Source organism: Diabrotica undecimpunctata, chromosome 1, assembly GCF_040954645.1.
Source record: "Diabrotica undecimpunctata isolate CICGRU chromosome 1, icDiaUnde3, whole genome shotgun sequence".
Taxonomy (NCBI): Eukaryota; Metazoa; Arthropoda; class Insecta; order Coleoptera; family Chrysomelidae; genus Diabrotica; species Diabrotica undecimpunctata.
The window spans coordinates 112,563,417-112,582,905 of NC_092803.1; the positions used below are offsets into that span (position 1 = coordinate 112,563,417).

At 30.7% G+C, this 19,489-nt stretch overlaps 1 protein-coding gene across 5 annotated transcripts in view; it reads left to right on the top strand.

Annotated features, from left to right (window-relative positions):
- LOC140452616 (monocarboxylate transporter 14-like) overlaps window positions 1–19,489 on the top strand; it is a 165,795-nt gene that overhangs the window by 131,610 nt on the left and 14,696 nt on the right. For all 5 annotated transcript variants that reach the window (XM_072546944.1, XM_072546937.1, XM_072546940.1 and 2 more), the window contains exons 3-5: window positions 66–249; window positions 10,942–11,102; window positions 18,380–18,602. In XM_072546944.1, the coding sequence (XP_072403045.1) occupies window positions 66–249; window positions 10,942–11,102; window positions 18,380–18,602 (568 nt within the window). The remainder of the gene's footprint in view (window positions 1–65; window positions 250–10,941; window positions 11,103–18,379; window positions 18,603–19,489) is intronic.

The following is a 19,489-nucleotide window of genomic DNA, read 5'->3' on the forward strand; positions in this document are numbered from 1 at the left end:
ATTTTTTTTAAATTACATAATTTTCAGTATATTCTACTTATGAAACCTACTTTTTTTATTTCCAGGGCGACTTATCCGCATCCAGACAGTCACTTGCAAGTAAAAAGAGTCAAGCACTACCACCATTAGCAAGACAAGATGTTTTGTATGCAGGGTCTATAAGAAATCTAAAGGAATTTCAGTCTCAGAAATCCTTACACGACTTTAGACAAAGTATGCTTAGCATACCAAAACATAAATCCAGATACGGTAAGTACACAAAGCAACTATTTAATTTAATTTTTTTATGCGCTAAACTTGAAATATTTACCATCATTATTGCGGTAAATCTGTCTTTAGATCTTATATATCTGTATAATTGTAGAACTAAAGACTTTTTTGTTCCTTGGGTGTACACTATAGATCTCATACATATATTTTAACTTATTTAAAAGTAGATTATAGCTTTAATGCTGATAGAGACTAACATTAAAATAATTCGTATATCGACGAAAATAATATATTACAAACTATTGTTAGTAGAGTTTTGAACGGTACTCTAAAAACAGAGATGTAAATTATTCTAAAATGTGGAATTTGCTAAATGATACGTATTTATTCTGGAAATGGTTTCTTAAAACTACAAAAACGCCAAAACACTGTTCTGAATCTATTTTCCCAGCAGTCCCGAAAAATTGTATTTTTCAAACGATTTCCGAATTGGAAGTCGAAACCTCAAATAAAATATTTCTTATTATACGTTTGTTAAATTCTCAAAAAATATAATACTTTAAATTTAGTGACACAACAATAAAATTTATTGTTTTATTGTCTACAAAAAAAAGTCGATGTTTTGCTATATCTCCTTCCCTTCCTGTTGTTACTTCAGGCGAAATATAACCTGTTTCTGGCACTTGGTCATAAAATATTTGTATTAAACACTGCCTATTCATTAAATACCACTAAGCAGTCCTGTGCTCTAGATAAAAACCTACGACTTTCTTACAGGCAGTTTAAACATACTCTACTTTTAGTATCTGCTATGCCCATAATTAACTTCTATTCTTAAAATTTAGCCCCGTAATCTTTGTTATCAAAACAAATATTTAATCTTTTGATGCACATTTTTGCTAGATGTTCTCCTTCATATTTCGTTTGGGCAAGAAGTTATATTTATAAATTAATGAAATTAGGCTAGGTAACAAATATCCAAAAAATACATTATCTTCAACTTGTAACATATCTAACGTTAAAATCAAATGTTTTATAACTAAACATTATTCCTCTAGGCGTAATAGTTCAGTTTCCTTGAAAGGTTTACTCCCCAAGTGAGATTTTTTTTGCTTGTATCAATTCCCCCTTGGTCTTCTGCTTGGGAATGATAATCGCAGGCTTGGTTTATTAGTGTTTCCAGCCTAAGTATATATCTTCCTATTATAATTTTTAAAACCAGCAAGATTGAGCAGATAATAGAATTTCCAGTGCAGCCTTTCATTTCTAACTCGTACTATTCGTCGACCTGGATACGCATATATGTTATAGCTCTCCAACAGCAGCCGACTTGGAGCTTGATTGTTCAACGCTCAACTATGAGTCCTTTATTTTTTTTACCCAGACAGACTAGTGTCACCTAGTGACTTGCTAGTGTTTAGATCTTCCCTTCTGATTTCTGGAAGATACATCAACACATATTCAATTACTATTTTTATTGGGAATAAACCATAATTTAAATTTAAAATAATATGGAATCACTAACAGGAAAATTTTACTGTCATTATTGCACGTGGTTGTCTTTCTAAAAACGAATCACATTATTCGCAGAATTCACCAAGTACATAACAACAAACAAAATTTAATTTATTAAATTAAATTTTGTTTTGTGTTTTGGGAAGTAGATTTCCGAAGTAGAAATCGAAACGTCAAAATAAACTTATTCTAAACTTAAATTGTGGCTTATTCCAAATAAAAGTATTAATTGCATTAACTAGAAATGCCCCACAAGAAAATAGCTTCAGAACAATATCAACACATATTTAGATTAAGAGATTTTTTCAGTATTAAAAACTTTTCACTCCGTGTTTTCTTCAAGAAAGTCCTTTGTGATATTAAAGGACTGATAGACACGTATCAACACAAAGTAATAGGGCATGAGTCAAGTTCCGTTATAAAGATGAGTACATGATATTTCACCGATAACTTTTAATGCACTTTTTTATGGACTATATTTCATTCTATAACACCATTTAGTGCGTGTGATTCTTGGGGATCATTGTCATTACAGCAGTTTTGTAACTTATTTTTACACTTTACTTACTTATTTTTACGCTATAATATTTTACAGCCCTGCTCTTCTTTGTAATTTTCTGTCATGTATTTCTGGTCGACGCAGTCTTTCTAGCAGTTTGTGTCTCATCAGTTTTCTTAAGCGGTAGTTTTACGTTTCTCTGATATGATAACCTTGCTAGTGTCAAATCCTGCTCTCTTGTGTTGATGAGCCTCATTTTTTGATTCCCAGATTAACCTCCTTTAACCTACTGTATATTTAAATGTAAGTTTCAATCAAGATGTTAAAAGAACTGGTAATTATTTCTTCTGTTGGAAGTTATTTTAGTTAAGATAAGTAATTTTGGTAGTTTTTAGGTTCTTCTTATAGTCTCCTGCTTTTATTTCTTATTTTTGTTCTTTTGTACACCCCATGTTCCATGAATATCAAGCAATATGGGTACATATTTGCTCCACATTCGGGTACAGTGAGTTCTTAATATAAATATAAGGCCTATTATTAAAAGAAGTTCCGCCTGGAACACACAATTGAAATAAAAAAAACTAGAATATATAAGTAAAATTAAACTTCTCCAGCTTAACTGGAAGAGCACGCACTGTTAGAAAGTAGTCAAACAAAAATATATACTACTATCTAGTGTAAGGCCAATGGAATTCAATTAGAAAATAATGAAAGCAAAACACTTCTTCTTCGTCTTCTCAGTCATCTATCGTCTATTTTTTTAAACATGCCCCTCCCAACTCCTTCAATCGATCTCTTAACTGAGTAACATACTTCCAATTTGTTTCAGTTATTTTTTCATGCCATCTGCCCATCTCATTTCTTTTGTCCAGGCTTGATATCCTTATCCATATGTCACGATAAAAACGAAGCAGTGGTTCAACACTTTGCTTCTCAAGTATTGAGGTATTTTTCCGTTCTTAAATATCCAACTGAGTTTTTCAAATGCTGTCCATGCGAGTCTTGCTCATCTAGTGATTTCCACTCTTTGGTTATCTTTGTCAAGTGTCAGGATTTGGCCTAGGTAGATATATTCTTGGACTTATTCTATATCATTGCTATTTGTAGTTATACGTTTGCTGTCGAATTTCTCGAATGTGCTCGCTATAATAACGATATTATCAGCGAATCTGCAGTGGTTTAAGTTCTTACCATTAACAATGGTGCCATATGTTGACCAATTTGTATTTTTAAAAACGTCTTCCAGGGCTAGAATAAACAGCTTTGGAGATATTATGTCGCCTTTTCGAACTACACTCTTAATAGAAATGGGATTTGTATATTTTCGTCTAGTTGTACTGTCATAGTCGTGTTTTCATATATATTACGTGTAAGTTGCGTATATCTCGAATATATTCTACAATTATTAATAGGTTGTTCTATGACCTACATCTCGATAATGTCAAATGCTTTTTCATATTCTACGAAGGTAAGAAATACGAGTAGTTGGTAGTTATTTGCCTTCTTTATCAATGTTGTCATTGTCAGCAGATGGTCTGATGTACTATATTATTTGCGGAAGCCAACCTGTTCTACCAGTTGGTTTATTTTTTTTTTAAATTCATTTTGTGAGTCAACCGGTAGGTAAAATTTCTAACAGTTTGTACTCTGGACTGAGCAACGATATAGGTATATAATTCTTTGGGTCTCATTTGTCCCCTTTTTGTGTAGGAACATTACTAGACTATCGTTTCAGTCTTTAGAGCAAACAGCAAAACACAAATCGAATAAAACAACTACAGACGATGAAGAAGTAAATAAAAGTAAACAATAATATTCACACTGCGCCTGCGTTCCATTAAAAAAACTGAAAGCTGGCGAACTTATTAGAAATGGTAATTTTTAGTTTACTTCCAATTATTGGTGTCTGTTTTGTAAATATAAAAAGCTACAGATCAACTTTGTTTTTTTATCTGAGCATTAACTGTTTTTGTTTAAAAATTTAAAATGTATTTTTAGAATAAGAAAATAAGATTGCTGTAATTTGACGTAAGTTATTCATTTTGAAAAATATAAAAACAAAAATACTTTTAATGTGGTTTTACTTTTAACCAGTAACAATCGATACTTATTTTGAAATGCTAAAGTAGATAATAAAGTGATAACTTTTTGTAAAAATAACAATTGAAGGATATTGGAGAGAAAATATTGTTTCATACTTTGAACTTCATGTACAACTGAACTATTGAACTATATAAATAATTAGGTTTTTTATTGTGAAGAAAAGTATGGGTAAACTCATCAATGAATTAATAAGATGTCTCTTAATTATAAAAATATTTGTATCAAGTAACACAGCATCACAATAAACAACATCAATATATAATTCTGATAATTAAGTACAGAAAATGAATGTTTTTATTTTAAATATTGATCAAAATTAGCATATAGAAAAATAGTACAGGCCATATATAATTGTTTTGTTTTTCCAAAAACTGCTTCCCTAAAAGTCGTGTATAAATAAGTTGTTGTTTAACACACAAATCGTTACTGAATTTTAGGACTTATACAATATTCTAGCATCAGCGTCTACTTCAAGCACCAGCAATAAGCGTTACTACCTGACTTGACAATGGCCAGGGCGAACTTGTCGAAACGTCGTCAAAAGGATAATTTTTATCAAAACAAATTTTTTTTAGTTTTTAGCAAAACCCGGAAAAGCACAGCAAGCATATATAGTTTCGCCAAGTTCGCACTTGCCATTATCAAGTCAAGTAGTAACGCTATTCGATGGGTTTTTGACAGAAATCGACATCGTAAGCGACAAGAAGCAAATTTTACAGGAATCGATTTTTTTGAATAACTACTTTCTTTCAAACTGAAATTTAATAAAAATTACATAGGTTTCTACATTTCCAAGTATTGTTTTAAAGGTCAAAATTGGAAAAATGGACAATTAATTTTATTTATTTAGTCGCTTACGATGTTCTGTCAAGCAAACTTTTTACTTAAATTGTAGCTTACGATGCACATACGATGTTTTGTCCATACCGATGACTTTTTGACAGAACATCGTAAGCGACAATAAGGTATATTGTTAATATAAGTTACCTCAAAAGTTATTCAATACTAAACAAAACCGAAAGTTCAGAAATTTTATTTTATAGAATACTATTAATATTAAAAAAATGTGCGTTTCTGTTTCTTCTTCGTCTGTTTCTGCTAAGGCATCTGGCATATCTGTTCTTGCTTTTAAAGTTTTATACTCATTCCAGAATCTTTCGGGAATTACACGATTTTCGCAGAGCTTTTTAAGATCATCATATTTTTTATTCAAGATACTTAAAGGAGATGGATATAGAATTTTGAACTCTTGCGTTGTATTTCTTCTGCCTAAAAAAGGTAGTAACAATAGTATTACAAGTTAAAAATAACCACTTTATAAGTCTTACCTTTGGCTATTGGTATTTTTATTTTGACCAGCACAACTGTCACAATACAAAGCCACTGTTTTGACATATTTCCTCTCATCTATCATCTCATTACTACCACGATTACCATCTGTTTCACCCCAGAGGTAGCAAAAAGCGTCTTCGCTTCCACTTTCATAGACAGTTTCGTTGTACATAGCATATTTACTAGAATAATACAAAAGTAAGTTGTCTCCGTGAGGGGTGTTTAAAACTTTTTTAAGATCAAAACTAACACATAAATAACTAAAGATAAAGTCACGTTGAGATGGCAGTGTACGGATATAGGATAACAGCGTTGCCAATTCTACTGCCATTGTAAGTTTTGCTACTTTTGTAAAATAAGCAGGGCCAAACTCACGGTAAACTAAGATATGTTTAGGTAAGCTAAAGTTGTTAATAGAAAATTCGTGAATGAAATAAATGGTAATAATTCCTAAAATGCTTTTATACATAATACCGCAGTTAATAGGGAAAAAAATATGAAAAATATTCTACAGGTTTTTTAATGTTCTAAACGGTAGATAAGGGATAACTGATGATAATTCCTTGAAGAATTACAGCCAATTTTGCTTTGTTTATTTTTTAAACAAAGATGAAGTTTGGAAAAAATCATTTTTTTGCCTATTTTGTTCCTTTTTGTGCATTTTAGGGAAAAATGTTTCAAATAAATGTTGCAGATCTTAAACAGTTTTTTAATTTTTTAGTTTGTAAATTAAAATACATAAACAAATGACTGAGATAATTGCAAAAAACCCCTAATTGAGGCCCCTAGAACACAAGGGTGTAAGTGCAGTTGCTTATCACTTAGCAACTGATATCTAACAACAGGCACGTACTCTTTTGGCTTCAAACTTTCTACATTAACAACAATAACACCATCAAAAATTACATGTCATTGAAAACATGCTGAAAACTGAAAAAGTGCTACCTAGGTTTTTAAATTTATATCGAACTTTGAACAAAGATTTTTCAAAACTTTGTTTTTGGCACTTACACCCCTTGTGTTCTAGGGGCCTCAATTGTGCACTAATTTATTAAATGTTCATAACTTTATTTTTTGCATAATGACGTCTAATATAACTACTTGAAATTATGTCGATTAATGAGTTATTTAAGTGTGCTACATTTCAACCAGATCAACTAAATATTTTATTACCTTTACTGAGAAAAGAATACCCCCGAAAAACAATTTTCAATCATCTTCATTTTCATAATCTAGTTCATCTTCAGAGTCATCGTTTAATGAAATTCTAATAGGTTCAATGTCATCTTGAATGTTGTCTACTGTCCAAAAATTATTCTCCAATTTTATAACATGGTTGACGTAATTTTTCCAATGTCCATTGTTCTGTACTTTATCATAACCTTCATAAATCAATGTTTTAACGTCGTTTTGTTTGAAACTTGAATTCTTAGAGGACACGTACCGTTTCACTTCACTCCACACCATTTCTATTGGGTTCAGTTCACAGTGATAAGGCTGAAGTCTTAAGATATGTACATCTACGCGGCATTGTTCGTCACTGTGATTCCTGTATTTTTCACCAATACAATCAATTTTGTATTTGTCATAAATATTTTTAAATACATTAGCAGTTTCCAGAAGTTCATTTTTTAAGTAATCTTCTTCAAAATAAATGTCCTTTTCATAGAGCCACTCCTTAATTTGACGTTTCACCCAATATTGTTTGGGAAAATTTAATTTCCTAGAGTGATAAGATGCATTGTCCAAGATAATGACATTCTTTTTATTTTTTGGGAGATTCGGTATTAACATCTCTTCAAACCATTTTTCAAATAGATCTCCGTCCATCTCTTCATGGTAATCTTCAGCACCTTATTTGGCAAGAAAAGTGATGTCAGCACCTTCAACAAATCCGTCTTTGTTTCCTGCATGGACTAAAACAAATCTTGGTCCTTTTCCGGTCGGAGTTTTTAAACCTGTGGTAAGTCCATTTACGAAAGCCTGTCGGCTATTTTTTATTGTTGTATCTTGCCATACTTGCCCATTGGTTATTTCAGTATTAACCCATGATTCGTCCATATAAATGATATTGGCTCCTTCGTTCCTCAGTTTCTTTATTTCCCGGAGATAGTGACGCCTCCAAGCGACTATTTCTTGTTTTCTATTAATATTGAATTTCTACCTTGTTTGCCATATATAAAACCCATGTCGTGCAATAGTCTTCTCAACGTACTCTTGGAAAAATTCGGAAGATGCTCCATTTGCTTAATTTTTTTCTAGTACTACGTCAAGGGTTGGAGGAATATTGTCCATAAAAAAACCGTGCACTACTTGTCTTATTCTAGACCGAGTTGCTTCATCATATCTATTCTCACGACTATTCAAATAACCGGTTCTTTTTTTTCTTATAGGAGTTACGAGTGGACCATTTTTACTTTCACTTCTATATCGGAATATCGTTCGCTCAGAGACTCCAGTCATAGCAGAAACTTCCCGCACTATTGTTGATACACTTTTATCATTATTACTGTTTGATAAATAGTTAAAAACATTTAACACTATTTTTTTGCATTCACTATTTAACAAATTACCGTTTTTGAATTTTATTACACTCGCGGCCATTTTGACACTGACACGACACAAACGTCTGATATCAACTGAAAATTCTTTTAATGACTCTCAAGTATTTACCTGAATTTATAATTGCTGGCATTAGACAATAATTTTGAATTTATAAATAGGTATATTTTTTTAATTCTAAATTATTTTTTAATGTCTGTAACTGTAAATGCAGGTAGAGAAAGTGTGTCATTAAAAGGACATTAAGATCAAAAACGGATTATACAAATAATTATTTCATTTCCACGAATTGTAAACAATTTTGAACAGAAGATATAATTCCGAAAAGACCAGATTTCCGAAATATAACTTTCTATTTTTAAAATACCAACAGAAAAATTATATAATTAAAAAAATGTAGTATTTTTCCGTTTCACATTCATAAATATTTCCGAAATTATAATTCTTTTATAGGAGCCGGCCCATAACGTACGATTGTAGGTACGATTAAAAACTGACAACAGTGTAGTTATTTCTGGCATATAGAAAGTACAGGCCTATCTCTGGAACGCTGCCATCTGAATGTGAATTTTTATATAGTATCTTGCTTTGAAAGTTTTTGATCTGAAAGAAATTGTGATTTGCATTCATCTTTATCTTTCAAATGGTTGTCATGTTTTGCTATTTCTTCTGCTGTAAACGTAATATCTTTATCCTTTTTTGACTCACACATGCTACATTTGTCCTTTGGTAAATGAAAACCAATATTGAAATCCTTATGAAAAATGTCACGAAATACTTTTAAAGAAACAGTTTTTCTTTGCAGATTATCGTTTTCTTCCTGATCCTTTACGAAAATTCTATATAAAAAAGATACATTTCTTAACTCAGTAGGCAAATATTTTCTAGATGTACTTGCTCTGCAGTAATGAGAGGGTACTGCTGGTAACTGGTTTATAAATTCGTGAATTTTTATCTAGAACTTTATTTTTGTGAACAGGATCATGTCTGCCTCTTTCATCCTTTTTAGCAAATGTTTCGGCAAGTGCATTATCTTTGGTGTATCTTAAAGTCATTTGGGATATGCGCAATGTTTTTATACTGCGACTTTTGTTCCATCCCATGCAATAAAATATTTAAATGTTCGATTTCTTCTTGATTCAGTGCCTGTTCGCCTTCTTTTAATTGTTTTTTCTTTCACATACAGTAAAGTTTTTGATAGGTACCCAACCCCCATTAAAATTCAAAGATCTCATGAAGTTGTTGTTCAGTGAAATTTTTGGCACATGAGTTTTGACATGCTTTTTTTTGTATGGGTTTTCCTGAACAGATTTTGTGGAACCAAACACCTTTTCAGCAGACTTGGCATGTTTTTTATTATTATTTTTTTGCTTTTTTACATCAGCATCGCCTACCTTATCTAAAAATTTGGCAGAAATGTCGTAATCAGAATCAGAGCTTGAAAAGAAAAAATTAGAATCCTTGTTTTCTTGGAAAGAATAATCGGAGTCAAACCTTTTATTTATTTATTTTTTTTTATTTCTGGGAATTATTGGCAAAAGGCAGAGATGTTTCCGAATCAAAACTCGAATAATTTACCAAACGTCTTTGTTTGGTGTTTTTATAAGTTTTATAAATTTGATTCAACTGGTAAATATTATATTTTTCAGGTAGAGAATTATCATAATCATCTTTATCAGATTGCATTTCAGAAACGATGGCGTTCATACTATCCTCTACAAGAATAATCGGAATGTTAGCAATGTCAACCAACTCTTTTAAATCCAATGATTTACTAGAAGTATATGTGTTATCAAGATGATTAGAAATATTTAAAACAGGGCAATCAGTCTCGATATTTTCAACAATGGCAGAATTATCAATGTTTTCTAAAGCTTTTGCAACACTGTTCTTTTCAGCATTCTCCAATGCCATTAGGATTTTATAACCTCTTGAAGAATAAGCCATACTTAACCTACAAAAGTTTTGTACAATACCAATCAATAAAATAATAATTATTAAGCATTTAACTCACCAGAATAATAAAAAATGGCACACAAATAATCTTGTAAATAACCACCATAACAATAATAACGATTAATTTGTAAATTTTTATGTTGATACACTTTATACACGTGGTTATTACCTACTACTAACCGTTTTATTTCGGCGAAAACTATTATCAGCAATCCAGAGTCGGTTATCGTAAACGCCTTCCACTCCATCGTATCCGACACGAATTCATGTCACATAAGATGTTTTGTAGGGATCAACTGGTGCTTACGATACGAAATAAAACATTATTGTGCTACATCAAGTACGTTTAGCTTACGATGTTTTATGAGAACTGATGTAGAACAACTCCAACAATCATATGAGACCAAAAAAGCATTTTATACTTTATTGTCGCTTACGATGTTATGTCAAAAACCCATCGAATAATACAAAATAAAAAAGTTTAAAAACTGCAGCAAATAGCAAATTCCGTAAAAAACGATATTATTCAATCGTTTTCGTCTATGGCCTTCAAAGTAGATGGTACTTTTGTAGCTATCCACTTAAAGTGGGAAATAAGCAAAACACATTCGCCGGCTGTTCTGTGTGAATTTGTATCAGCCATAAATGTAGCAGAGATATGCAGAAATAAAGTTGCAGAAATAAACTCTATTGATACTGATTCATACACGGAAAGTTTGACGAATTATGCTCTCTTTAGTATTATTAATATCTTTCTGTTTCAGGTGGAAAAGCTCTTTCTGGAATCACCAAAGTTTTTACCGAATTGCTGGATTTCAGTTTGATGACCGACCGAGTATTTATTATCATAGCACTATCTAACGTAGTAGGGTTTATGGCTTTGTACATTCCCTTTGATTTCTTGGTCGAGGCTGCAGTAAAAGATGTAAGTACAATAAGTTCAGGTATAGATAAATATATAGTATTCCTATAGCTGCGTAATTTTTTCCACTTGCCTCTGTCGGTCACTTGTATATTCTAGTTATTTATTTTTGTCTTTCTAATATTTTGCATAGTTGCTTCTCATCGCCTTCATCTTATCTTGGTCTGCTCCTATTTCTTTTTTGATTCTGATATTTTAATGCCATCCATTTATTTAAAATTTACTCCTTTATTGGCTCCAGATGCCCTAGCCTATTCAAATGTTTGCTTTCAACTAGCACATGATCAATTTGGATTTCTGTTTTACCATTTGATGATCTCCACGTCATTTTATGGATATTTTTGGCTCTGAATAGTGTTCTACGCTTAAATCATTCCATTGAACCTTACGTACATTTTTCCATGCGTGTTTACATATTTGAGAACTATCAAATTCTCTGTTTTTAATACAAGAGTCAAGTATAGTCCTAAAAGAAACAGCTGGTAAAAAGGGAAAATCAAAGAAGCTGCTCTAATTATGCTAAATGAGACTAATTTCCTCGGCAGAATGCAGTAGGATCTGATTGCCCATCTTAAAAGAGGAAGTTAATAAAAGGAAAATACCACTATTAGTAAGTCAGTAACATATCGAGGATACATCATTTATGTTTTTAAATAACATAAATATAAAATCAGATTTTGGTGTTTATTGAGAGTAAACTAAATTTAACACCAAATACTTACCATGTTGGGACAGTATTATGAGGTTTTTTCCTCATGATTCCTATGGAATCACTAACAGGAAAATTTTACTGTCATCATGGCATGTTTGTCTTTTTAAAGGCAAATCACATGTTATTATTTTTTCTGACGGATATTCTCAAGTTAAAGTTGATTTCATGTAATCGAATGAACTATCTTACAATAAAGTAGTCCCAGGAACGCAACTCAGCATTAACATTATCATTTTAGAGTCGTCTACTTTAAAATGTATAATATATGTCTAAACTGTCAATATAAATGAGTCAGATAAAATTAAATTATTAGAAGAATTTTTCACCAAGTAACAAACAACAAAATTCGTTTAATTTATTCATGTTTGTATTTTGAGAACAATTTCCTAAGTGGAGATTGAAATGTCAATAAACTTATTTTAAATTTCAATTGTGGCTTATTTCCATTAAATTAGTAATTTCGATATAGCTGATTTAAATAAGTCTACTAAAATTGTGCCTTTTCTTCTCCGTCTTTTTTTCCGTCGAGGTGTAAGAATTGATAATGGTTATACTTCTGTATCTTCTCCGTAGATTATATCAGAAAATTAGCCAAAAATTAATTACATCCTATTTAAACCCCAGTGTAGAGTCCTTTGTTTCTTGTGGAATTAATAAATCAATTTTATATTTTTTCATATTGAGCCATGCGCCTACAACTTGGATATTTACCTTTTCCATTGCTTTGGTCGTTCCTGTATTCTTCCCTTCTGTTCCTTTTGTAAGAGCGTGATTATTTTTTACTGCCGATTATTTGATATTCGTCAGTATAAAATAAATATAGAAAACGATTTTTGTTGGTTTGTTTTTACACATTTAGTTTAGGAATTACCATGCATAAACTTAAGAAGATAAGAAAGAGCTACAATACTTTATTTTTATATTGCAATATTTAATAATAAATAGTTATTGCACTTTGGATTGATAGATCACGTTTATTTATCACATGCTTACATAGACCGTCGTCATTTAGCATTTCAGAATTAATAGAATTTCCTAAATATTATTGTTAATTACAGAGAACTAGATGCTTAATCAAAATAATTAGAATTATCTTAGAAATTACAAAACATCTTATTTGCAGCAGTAAATAAAACCATTAAACTCTATCAATATTGCAAAATCATTTTTAACATTGCACTTTTAAACTTGACGATTCAGAAATAGCATATAATTAATGTTTTCTTTCAAATTAAACAAACACTAACAGTGGCTATAAGGTAGTCCAAATATACGAGAGCCATTAAAAATATATATTTAAATAGCATAGTTTAATATTAATGGTAAAGAAAATAGAGGCATCATCATCTTCAAGGCCTTTCATTTCTGATAGAATGATCGCCGCTCTTACTTAGAGATCGCAGATTTGCTTATTGGGGTGAATCACTCCACATTATTCTTGTGCATTGTCTGAGTTTGTTGTATGACTTGACTTTTGTTACAATTTTCTTCACTCATTTCGATCTGTGCATAGTTCCCTCCAATTTCTCACTTTCAGGATTTTAATATCTCTCACGACCTGGTCCTCCCATCTCCCTCTGAGTCTTCTCCTTGGTCTTTCAGTTTCTGGCTTCCATCTGGTGACCTTCTAAATCAGTAGATCGATTTTCCTTCTCTCTATGTGTCACAGTCATCTCCATTTGTATGCTTTAATTTATCTAACTATATCTTCTTCCTTCATTATATCTTTTAGTTTATGGTTCATTCTTTTTCTCATTTCTCCGTTTTCTATTCTTATTGATCCCATAATTCTGAGAATTTTCCTTTCGAATATTGTTAATTTTTCTTCATTATCTGTGAGGCACATTGTCTTAGTCATTTTTGCTAATCTGATTAACTTTGCCGGTATATCTTAATTTTTTATTTCATTAAATAATTTATTTCTTCCAATACAGTCAAAGGCTTGTCTACGAAGAGGATGTGAATTTCTATGTTGCGTTCGTGGCATTTCTCAAATGTTTATGTAATTATGTGGATCGCATCTGTAGTGGATCTGCCTTACCTGAATCCTTGCTGGTAGTCCCCAGTTTTTTTTTCTCTGTGAGTTTTTGTCTGATAAGGGTTGTTGGAATTTTGTATGTTGTACTCAGTAGTAGAGATATTCATCTATAGTTATTACAGTTTGTCACTTCTCCTTTTTTAAATGTTGGTATAATTTTATCTTCTTTCCAATCCTCGGGCATTTCTTCTGCTTCTCATATTCTAACTATTAGGTAATAGATACTTGTTATTAATTTTTCTCCTCTGTTTTTAATTAGCTTCTTTGGAAGTTCATCTGGACCAGGTATTTTTACTGTTTAATTTTTTTAATGATTTGTAAATATTCATCACATGTTGGTATACCTATTTCATTATCTCTCATGTCTTTTGTTGCGAAATCTTTCTCTTCAGGGCTTTCTTTACATCTATATAGTTCTCCAACATCTTATAATTATTATTTTTAGTCTAAAAAAATGTTACAGTGACCATTTTGCTTCACTCTATTTTATATAATTTTCGCAAGATAATAGGTTTGATACATATCTTAAAAATTACAAGGTTGACAAAAATGAAGCCAAAGTTAGGTCATCAAGAACGTAGTCATATCTTCCATCACTGTTCAAAAAACGTTTTGCTACAATTTTGTAATGTCGGCCATATGATTTATACATATCATAAAACATTCTGAGTGTTTTTCACAATCTTCTAAAATTACTGTATAAATCTACTACTAAAATGTACAGAGAAACCCTCGTAATATAAAAAAAAATTCTGTTCACCTCCTACATACATCAGCAATCAGCATTCGAAATCCTATCTCTTTACTTTCTCCTTGTTCGAATGTCTATACCGATTTTTACTAGTTACGTAATCGATCTAAAGAAACGGCGAAGGTTACAATATTTGCAATTTTATCGATAACTAACCGTTTAATATCTTTGGCATAGACCTACAAATCTAAACTCGGCCTAGACATGAGTAATAACCATAAACTACTAAAAAGAACAATAAAAATGTCATGTATTTAAAATATCTCATCTAAATTACAACAAAAATTTGCAATTTTATTTTTGTTGTTCTTCTTCAGATAAGTTATTCTTTGAAAACGTCGCATTATGAGTTAGTCTATTTGTATAACCGGACTTATTTCCCAATTTTTTTTAATTTTCCTTTTTCTTACATCTTCGTACTTAGGTCTGGTACGAGCACGTATCCTCCATATTTTTTGTCTACTGCTGAATTTTTTCGTTTTTACACTTCATAGCTAATTATTACATGTATTATCTATTCAATAACTGTTAGTAGAAAAGGATAACCTTATCTTAATACATCTAAAAAGAAGGAAAAAATAAAAATTAGTTGTGATATTATGTACGTGATTCTACATTATTTTTATGATATTTCATTGACGTAATCATTAAAATATGCGGACAGGCACCATTTTGTAAAATTATTGTAAATGGAATTATATGCCAAGTGATATATCATCTGAAACTTCTTTTGTCACTCATATGTTTTTGTCCACTGCTATCGCGCTTTTTTAAAATGGCTACCACTTATGTTTAATGGCGACAATTGGAAAAGTATGGACTACATCTAATAATTTGGTAGTCTTACGCTTTAATCCAAAATGCTCCAAAAAATAAATTCATTTATTCCGCACATCTGTCAAAAGTATGACGTCATTGAATTCGTTCTTAAATGATGCTATGTGACTAATGATACTAAGTGGTACATCATTTAGAAGCTCTTTTGTCAATTAGTATGCTTTCAGGCAAAGAAGTGTTTTGGGAGGGAAAAAGACACTCGGACTTAATTGAAGTTCAATGGTTGATTTTGAAATCTTGCCAATCCTTTTTAATACCTACTCGAAAGAGATTCTGAAAAAAACTTCGTTTCTAGTTATCATATATTTACTCTAAGCAGGTTTTAATTAAATACTGCATGAAAAATAACTAATAAAATACAAACATTAAATGATAAGTAAAAAATTTAAAAAATATCTGTCAATAGAAGATTCGATTCGTAACGATTGTCCAAATTCAAAAATCATAAGTGACATCCAATTAATAACAATATTGACACTTCTCGCTGTAAAATAATTTCATATCAATACAATTATTATTTTTAACCATCTTATTTAGTTTATATAATAATTAAATTTACTATCAAATGATTCTTTTTTATTATTTATATTTTAATATTAATTTAATACTTCGTCTGAATTTGACAGGACTGTCAAAAGTAAACAACGTATGCTTTGTTAATACGTTAGCACGTAGAGTTAGGAGCAATCATAATAATTTATCGAATTATTTTATTATAATATAACTAGCGGATCAACTCGACATCGAGTTTTTTAAATGAAATTTTTATTTTGCGAGAAAAATATACAATATATACAATGACCGGAAGTAAAAATATTTTTATCAATAACTCAAAAACTATAAATGATAATTTCGTGAACTTACATTTTTGAACTCTACGTTGAATTCTCTATTGATTTGACTAATAAAAACGAAACTGGAAGTCGACCTCAAAACCGGAATGCAATTTTTAGTTCATCAAATGTCGACATGGATATCATTTAGCAGTTAATTTTGCATGCTGATCACGAATCCGGTGTCAGATTTGCTCTACCTTGACGTTTTATGCGCGTTTCGGGTTACTTCCGGTGTCGGATCGCAACCGGAAGTACATATTTAGATTCGTCTCGACGAGACCTTTCGATCCATATATACATTGTGGGGTCTAAAACTTAAAGTAAATTTTAACTTCCGGCCATCTTAAAACCGGAACTGAATTTTTGTACCAAAAGTATATCTTGACAATCTCATACGTAATACTAATAATATTCCGAAAAAATATTTTAATTATCTAATATGGTTTTTGAGTAAAGTGGTGGACAAGAAAAGGGCTTAGCGTTTTAGTTATAAGATAGATTTGTTAAAAATATAAATAATATATAAATAATAAACTTCGCTGTACCATCTGTCCACTGTACCATCTTTTTTTTTTTCACAGTAGTCTCTGAAAATTAGACGGTCGCTATTTTGAAATCAAGTGATAACATGATGTAATTATTTAGAAACTTACTGAGTAATAAGAGAGCTTTTAAATGAAGTGTTACTTGTCATATGACGTCGTTGAAAATATAATTTAAGTATAAAATTATTAATTTAAGTTTAATAGTTCAGAAAATAGATAGGAAGCTCACTGTATGTCCTCGAACTTGAGCAATATATGTTGCTGAAATTCCACCCTCAGAAGTTACGAATCAAACTAAAACCTTGTAAGAAATATTTAGGTCTTGCTTTAAATTTAACTTTATTTGTACCATTTTCAAAATTGGAGGTGTAAAATCCATTGTTGCCTTTAATTTTAGAATGTAAAAGCGTAAACATTTAACATCATCCATTACAATGCAATTACTTTTTTTATTATAGGAGAAATATTTGTTAACATATGTTTTATTAAAAAATAATTATCCTTTGTCGTTTATAAATAAGGCATTTTTAAGAATCGACCATTATTAGTTAGAATAAGTGAACATCAATCTTATATTAAAAATAGATAATTTCATAGCTCTCAAATATGTAAACATGCATGGTAAGGTGAACATAGGGTTCAATGGAACGATTCAAGTATACTCCTAAAAGAAACATATGGTAAAAACAAAAAAATCAAAGAAGCGGCTCTCATTATGCTAAATGAGACCAATTGCGTCGCAAATTCCTCGGTAGAATGTAGTAAGATCTGATTGCCCATTTTAAAGGAAGAAATTAATAAAAAGGAAATGTTACTATCAGTAAGTCAATAACATATCGAGAATCCATCAATTATGTTTTTAAAAAACATATATATAAAATCAGAATTTGGTGTCTACTGAGAGTAAATGTGTGGTTGTCTTTTTATAGACGAATCACATGCTATGATTTTTCTGCCGGTTATTCTCAAGTTAAAGATAATTTCATGTAATCGAATGAACTATCTTACGATAAAGTCGTCCCAGGAACGCAACATAACAATATTGGCAATATCATTTTAAAGTCGTCTTTAAAATCACGTAAACTTTAAAATGTATAATATATGTCTAAATTATTAATATGTCAGATAAAATTAAATTATTAGAAGAATTTTTCACCAAGTAACAAAAAACAAAATATGTTAAATTGTGGAGTATTCGTAATAAAAATAGAAATTACATTAAGATTCCACAGGAAAATAGCTTCAGATTAAGATCTATTATAATTTTGTGTTAAACAGATTATACCAATCTACTAGTTCTGTTTTGTGACGAACGATCAGATCTTTAAATTTTTGGTGAATTAGTGGAAGGTATACCATTTTCACATTTTCGTGATTTGCTAATTTCAAGTTGGTACAACATTATATCTTTTGTTTGTTTTTGTCGTGGTCACTATATCATATTTAAATCGCGTAGGAAATTTAAGGTTTTTTCTTAAAGATGATGTCCCATGTATTAAAACAAAACACAATAAATCTTATACTACTGGATTAATTTGTAGCGTAATAATTCTATTTTTAGGGCATAGACAAATCAAAAGCATCTCTACTTATATCTTTCATGGGTATAACCAACACAGTGGGCCGTATAATTTGTGGATTTGTAGCAGATTTTCCCAAAGTAAATACTCTTCTTGTTAATAATATTTGTATGATAGTTATGACCATAGCTATTGGTTCGGCCGGATTTTGCCACGACTATCTATCTTATTCAGCAATGGCACTCATCAACGGATGTGCTATGGGTAAGTAAATATGTATAATCTTAATCATAAAAAGTTTGTTTATTTTAAATGCCAATGTTTACAATGCACACCTGAGAGCATATAAAAGTCGATTTAAAGCAAATAAAATAAGGCAGATAGTATAAATACGTTTAATTCTAATTAATCTATAAATCTAATAAATTCTAATAAACCCTTAATAACTATAAATTAATTGCGATACGACAAAGATATAAAACCCAACAGTTAAGTTATAACCAAGAATCTGTTTACAAGAGGTGAAACATTTTATAGAGTCAAAAATAATAGAAAGATTAAAATCTCACAAAATAATTCATTGTGACCCTCAGGTATACAAGAACATTACAAGCAAGTGATTAAATATAGCTGTATATACGTATTATAAGAACAACGGCATAAGATGCAATCGAACACAAAAGAATAAATTTATATTATACATACTAGAGGCACGTGTAATAAATATTGAATTTTACCAGAAGAGTAATCAATAAGATACAAAAGCTGCACAGAGAGCAATGGAGAGGTCAGTGTTGAATATATCCCTCAGAGTTGAAAATTAACTAGTTTGGAGAAAAACTGATGTTATACGCAATTAAAAGTATTACAACGCTAAAATGGAACTGGGCAGAACATGTTGCCAGACTCAAAGATGGAAGATGGACCAAGAAAATTTTAGAATAGAGACCTATACACGATACTTATCGTAACCGAGGACGTCCTCCAACAAGGTGGACAACCACCGCATCCAGCACAACTAGATTCAGAGTGCTTAGGATCAAATGGAGTATAATTAAATGGGTCCTCTAATAATAATGAATCAATAAAAAATTTTGTACAAGCAAATCAATAATAATAAAATCAATAGTACAGAAATCAGTAAATATACA